The sequence below is a fragment of the Labrus bergylta genome, chromosome 11 (assembly GCF_963930695.1).
Source record: "Labrus bergylta chromosome 11, fLabBer1.1, whole genome shotgun sequence".
In the NCBI taxonomy this organism is placed as follows: Eukaryota; Metazoa; Chordata; class Actinopteri; order Labriformes; family Labridae; genus Labrus; species Labrus bergylta.
Window position 1 is genome coordinate 14,595,374 of NC_089205.1, and position 7,056 is coordinate 14,602,429.

At 38.0% G+C, this 7,056-nt stretch overlaps 1 protein-coding gene across 1 annotated transcript in view; it reads left to right on the forward strand.

Annotated features, from left to right (window-relative positions):
* The window catches only part of LOC109988472 (rho guanine nucleotide exchange factor 17), a 64,411-nt gene extending 60,255 nt beyond the window's left edge, over nucleotides 1-4,156 (forward strand). Inside the window, exon 24 of the mRNA XM_020639972.2 lies at nucleotides 43-4,156. Coding sequence (XP_020495628.1) covers nucleotides 43-251 — 209 coding nt within the window. The 3' untranslated portion in view covers nucleotides 252-4,156. The remainder of the gene's footprint in view (nucleotides 1-42) is intronic.
* Nucleotides 4,157-7,056: the final 2,900 nt, after the last annotated feature.

Genomic DNA, 7,056 nt, shown 5'->3' on the forward strand with positions numbered 1-7,056 from the left:
ACTTGTCTCTTCCCACTAATGCCGATCATGAATGTTTTCTAGGGAACCAATTGCAGAGCAGCAGCACAGTTGACGGGAAACTGCAAAGGCATGACTCTGCACGCCGCCGAGCGTCTGCACACATCCCTCCAAAAACCAACCATCTAGTAATCTCCGGTGGTGACGGCTATGAGGACTTTAGACTGACCAATAGCAGCGAAACAGTCGGACGGGATGACAGTACCAACCATCTTTTACTCTGGCGGGTCTGAGACCATCAACACTGCACTTTGACCAACCCATCAAAACATCCCACTCGCCGGGGTGCAGCGCACAAGCTCCTGTCCTCCTACTCAATCAGACTCCTCACTTTTTGGTGTTGTTGTTTTGGTCTTCTGCTCAATCCAGCAGTTTCTATGTGCAAGTTATGGTTGTCATGCTCCCTCCTGGATACTCAGACCAAGACTTTTTTTGATGTTTTTTGTTGCAGACGATGTGCATTTTCCTCACCAAGTGGTATCTGTGCATGTCTGTTTCTGCTTGTGTTGTCTGGAAAGGTGTTTTTATAATGAAGTCTATACTGAAGGAGAAGAAGACTGTGAAGAGAAACTTTGACAAATGCACACGTTCAGACTGAGAACAAGTGCAGAAAGACAGAAGAGGAGTTTGACTCTGCAGAATGTCAATGCACAGGAGTTTGACTTTGGACATGAACCATTTGCTCCATCATCACTTCATCTTAGCCTGGCCTGCTTAAATAAAGCTTCTTGATGCTCAGAGGTACAGTTAATGTAATAAACATACGTGAAAATGTACGAAAGGAAACAAAGATCATGGTACCAATGCAGACTGCAGTTTGATGGATATTCTAAAGCTAGGCTTCAAGCTTTGCAGAAACAATGGGTTGATGTCTGTGTGCAAAGTATTTTGCTGATCTGAGACCTGAGATCAGATAGTCCTGCTATGGTTGTAATAATATCTGTTCATGTAAGACTGCTAAAATCATCTTCACTCCTGTAGAGAAAGAGTTATTAAGAGCCTCATTGAAGTGCAATATGTTGCAGGGATATCCGACAGGACTATAAACACACACTTTAATGCACAGCCTTCACTCACTGAACATAAAGACATTATTTTTACACAGATAAACACGTTGTATTTGATTTTCTTATTTAAGTTTTGCTGCACAGGTTCAGATGACATGAACACAGATGAAACCCATCTTTGGAGTTGAGCAGGAAACAAAGTGCATTGGAGACATTCCTCCTTAACATGACTATGCCAAAGCCTCGTTTGTGTTGAAGTTGTAACGTGAGGGATCTGCAAAGGTTTCTTTTGCCCTGTGATTTCATTAAGTCGAGTGGAAATCAGCAGGGGGGCTTCGTACTCTTCAAAGATGAGTCCAGGCTGTGTGGTAGGAGATTGCGATAGTTTTGTACAGTATTTATGGTTTTTGTTTTTTAGTGCCTTCTTTTACAGCACTTAATTTATAGAAGATGTAGCTTTCACTTTTTTTTTGTTTTCAAGTTAAAGAACAGGGAGTACCTGGCTTGATTATTGATTAAAGAGACAAACGGGCGTGTAGGGTTTAAGCAGGCAGACGTACACAGTTGGGGTTTCTAGTTCAGCCCACTTGTGATATGGTAAGATAAGAAATACAGACTTCTTGGAGTTGTACGACTCCATAAATGTTGGACACCCACCCTGAAAGGAGTGGAGCTGGAGGTTTGTTTTTGTAATAGTAACTCTATTCATCTACTGACAGTTTGCTCCAGATCCCTAATCAATCCCACAGTTAATAGTATCAGAACCTCATTCATAACACATCTTGAAGAGACGGAAAACACAGTGACTGTCTGGGGGCAAGAATGTCACATTGGTTTAATATTACAGTTATTTTTCAGCTTATTGCTGGTTGCAATTTTGTTACATGGAAATATAGTCCCAAGATGTTTGGTTTTTACCATGAATGAACAAACCTACACCAACGCTGCTGCGTTCAGTATTGATTGTTGGAGAACAAGATGAAAGTTGTTGGTATGTGCAGCAGGCGAGCACACAAGATATAGAGTAGGTCAGAGGGACAAATGCTGAGTGCCTGCACGTGCCTTCAGAGGGCTAAAAGTAAAGCCAATTAAACATACACACACAGAATAAAAAAGTCAGGTCTCCCTTGTCTTGCAGCAGATGTCTGGTGAAGTAAAAGGGTGTCTCTGACTTGTCCTTGCACGCACATTGGCCTCAGGCTTTGGGGGTTAAGCAGTGATTGTCTTTAATCCCTCCAAGCGTAAAAAAAAAACACATTGCACTTTGCTAGCCATCTGGGCCCTTCACCTCAGATTTCCCACTTTACAAACTCATCCACATTAGGTCAACTCTCTTTCTGCCAAAGCAGCTAACAGCTAAGAGGATTTGCTGGTTGTTGTGATAGTTTGCTAACTAGCCTGTGATATCCTCGCCTTGTGTGTGTCGACCTTACAGTCAGTGTGGACCCTCTACAAGTGACCTGTTAGCCCGTGATAATTCAGTTGAAGATTGTTTAGGAACTGTAGTACATTACAGGAATAGTGAAGCATGTTTGAAAATACACTAATTCAGGGTTTTTTTTTGTTAAGAGTAAGGTGAAAAAATTACTATTATTCTGTATGGTCAAAAATGATGTAACATCCGCCATGAGCAGATAGCTTAGCCTAGCATAATGACTCGCAAACAACTACCCTTGCTTTGTCAAAGGAAATGTGGAAAAATTAACTAAAATTAAAATATTGTATTTGATTGGTTTGCATCATGCCATTTCTTCATTCAAATAATATTTATTGTATTGTTTGCAAATGACAGCAATCACTTTGCCTTTGTTTCTAGTCTTGACGCTAAGATAAGCTAACCCACACTCACCATATTTTGAAAATAGACATGAGACACTCTTTTCATCACATTATAGAATAAACAGCGAGCAAGTTTATTTCTAAATGTTCAGTTATTCCTGTATGAAGTAGCGAATGTTCTTACTGCCAGAGCTGCCAAGAGAGCTTCAATGCTTTGTATCTATTGTGGGCTTGAGCAAATGGATCCTTCTCTGCAGTATGAAGGTCATATATATCTGTGCTGTGGACACTGAAAATGATGATCCCACAGAAATACATGAAATTATTGCAACCTCTTGATACTGTCTAATACATTTGGAGCAGCTTGTACTAGACTGTGAGTTGGAAAGCAGAAAATAACATCAATTGTGGGCCCCCAGCTACTGATTTTAAAGTGTGTTTGCTAGCTTTAAGGTCCCTGGTTAGCACAAAACTACTACCATACAGGTCTGTACACATGACTGAATATTTAGTTAGGTGGCTCTGATCAGGCATTTCACAAATTTTTATCATGGTTGGAAAGTTTTCAAATAAGATTTTCCATTAGGAACCTGACAAAGTATTTTCTTTACAATACATTTCTCTTTGGCAGTCTTTTACGTATTAAAGAGTGAGAAATCATATTTCAGCAATTGCATTTAAGATTGTGAACCCAGTGTATTGACAGCTATACAACACCCACATACGCGTACACGCCTTCCAAGTAAAACTCAACGCTTTTTCATGAGTATATAGAAAATGAAGCCATTGTGTAACAGTTTAAGGAATGGAAAATTGACACCAAATTTTTCACCCTCACATCTTCTTATTTTCACTGTAACTCTCAGAAATATAACCCCTCCTGCCCGTATGTGAAAGAAGTCTTTATTGTTGTAAATATTGGTATATTTCCTTTTTCTGTAAATAGTGCACCCATGGTCCTCAATTGTTGATATGAATCTAATGGCATATTTTTATATATTTGTCTGTTTTATTTTTTCTTTAATCTTTTTTTTATTTTGTATTTTGTCCCACTTCTCCTTCTGGCATGCGAAGTCAGTGATGTCTAAATTATATCTCTTTCAAAGCAAGATGGCGTCTGTTGTTACCACAGCTAGCTGTGTATGCTCCAAAGCGTTTGTTTTGTCTTGTTACAGATGTCTACAGGAAGGGAAACAACCTGGTAGGTGTCCGCTGACCACCTGGTCACCATGGCTCTGTTTATCTCGGCCTCTGTTGGAAATGGTTACAGTCTTACAGATTTACTTCCTGTATGTAGCTGTTATTGTTTTGTCACTGTGGGTTCCTCTTTGTAAATAAATCAGATCACTGGTGCCAGTTTTTCCCTCTTCCTTCTTCAGTTGCTGATGTGAAGTCTGATAAAACTTTGAAGAAAACATATATGTATGTAACACAGTACCAACATATTTTATCTTTAAATGCTAATTATTACATCATGGAAAATAATGTTAAGATAATGGTCTACTTAATACAATAATTAGAAGTATCCCATGGAGGTATAGCTTGTACAATTTGAACATAAGGTCCAAAAAACCACCCAACCTGTTTCGCTGAGTTGTGTATTAAAAGTATCCTTAATGTTGCCAATGATGTTCAAAGCAAGAAAAATCTGTGGGACAATTTAAGGTAACACCAGATTTCATTTAGTTGCCTTTCTTTTTGAGGAAACACTGAAAACACCGGATGATTATTTAGGGCAAAGAGAGAGGAAGGAAGTCAAGAAACAGTTTACACGAGTTAACTTAATTCAAGTGATCTCATGCTACCTCATGAGTCATCAAGCCACATCCTTTTTTATTTGTATTTTGATGGAGAGACCTTCCATATTGGGCATGAAAGTATGTAAAAATGAGTGTTCGTTGAAAAAAACGGTCAATCTGTTGGACGGTCAACTTGGGCTCTGGGAAATGTTGATGGGAATTTAACCTTTTTTTTTATGAAGTTTATCAATGTTGGTGCTTTTCTTCTTTTGCCAACATTTAAAGTAGGATCGTTGAATTTTTTTCGATATACTTTACATCAAGTGAGAAAATTAAATTGCAAAAGTAAGAGCCTTAGAGAAGGCCAACGTGATATGTTGAAGTACAGGTTTTACATTTAACAGTAAGTGTAAGGAAGAACTTTTCATTTGATTCAGACTGCTAATATGTTTAATTATTTTTTTATATAAACTGACAAAATGATCGTAACATTTAAAGCTTGAATCAGCCTGTTGTCTGTTCATTTTTGGCTATAATGATTGACCATTCACCTATAATGATATAAAAAATATACTAATATTTTTAAATTCAGCTCATGTTTACAGTTGCACATCTCACCTCCTATAGACAGAGTGGCGCCTCCTATAGACAGAGTCTATAGGAGGCGCCACTCTGGATTCACCACTCTGTCACCACTCTGGATTTTAAGCACACGCCTTAGTGTCATTCCATTATCCATCTGACTTTAGCCCTATGACCCACAATGACGAGTATTGTGATATGATAGCCTTGCTCTATATAGATGAAACCGTATGAATGCAGGCTATTCAGGACACATACAAACAAATGTTGTCCCTTCCCCCCTCATGAGCACACATGCACACATGCACACAAGCACACAAGTGAAGGCCCACTTCCATCCACACACAGTATTCAAACGCTGCATCAAACAGTGAAGATCTGTGTGATGAATGAGAGGAGCAACACAGAGATTCATCTGTGATCAACATGAATGACTGACTGAATATTGTCAGTCATTGACTCACACTGACTCACTGGTTTAGCCCAGTGAGAAAGCATGGGCCAGTGGAAATCTCCTTCATTCACTGGTATTACAGATATACAATGTAATGTGTGTGTAAAATATGAAATAAGTTAAACCAGTAAGAAACTATGAATGTCAAAACAAAAACAAAAAACATGTTCAGAGATGGTTAAAAAAACAACCACATTTTATCTGCAATGAATGACCTGCAACTGCAGCACTATGACCATACTCTCAGATAGATGTTCACTAAATGTAACGACAGTTATTAACTTAATGTTCTTATAAGGACAAGTGTGAAGCATGTACATCGATGCAATACACCAGAACATATAGCGTTGGCCTATACTCGCCTGTCCATGGATGGGCCTATATTTATTTAAGGACATCACAAAGACAACGTTTCAAATCTGTATATGATCTGTGTATTTCTATTAACTTAAATATGTGTCCATATTTCCCATACTTTTGACATGGTGCTTTAGGAAAAGAACAGGTGTTTATAATAAAACTAAAGCTATATGGCTGCATCCATTTTAGCTGCTAAAAGTTCACTGTCAGACTGTTTGAATTCTTTAGTTTCACTGTCACACTGTCTGGCTTACTGGGGCACTGGAATAGAACAGAGCCATCGTCATGTTATAAGTAACACCTGTGCTTTTCCCATTGCCACAGGATATAATATGTGCTTTGAAAAGGCCTGTGCTTATTGTACAGTAGTGCAGTTTTACAAATGAAAAACAGCAAACACATGCAGCACAATTAACAAAACAAATGAAATGTGTTATTATTTTTGATTTAATAAACTAAATGCTTGTTTAAGCATAAGTCAAAAGCTGTTGTAATGTGTAGAGACAGAAGAGTGTGAAGAGTTTTTAAGCCAAATGGAAGATCCTGGAAATACTTCCTGAACATTAGAACATAGTTTGGTGAGGTGGCCATTTAAAAACAAACAAGAAAAAATACAAGTAACCAATGTATTAATATTATTACAAGCAATACATTTCTGTAGCCTATATTGACTTAAGCCATATGGTTAGCCTACATCATGCTGTTATTTCAAATTTTGTGGCAGAAAAAAAAAGTGTCTGTTTCCAAGGTATTGAGTATTTATATAACACAACTGTCTTTTTTTAAGATAAGGTAAGATAAGATATACTTTATTCATCCCAGCAGGGAAATGTAGGTGTTCCAGCAGCCAGCATACATACAAACACACAACACAACACATATATACACACATACCCCACCCATACAAAAAAAAACATGAGCCCACAATACAGTTTGATATATGATATATGCAACTCAGGCTAAAGTTTAAAAGTTTAAATGTCTTCTGTCCTTACTGAAAGGGGAGTCGTTATAAAGCGCAATTGCAGGAGGTAAAAAATAATAACCTTAAATCACTATTATTCATTAAGTTAAACATCACTTGGCTCTGAGAGAGACACCTTTATTCATCTTCAGC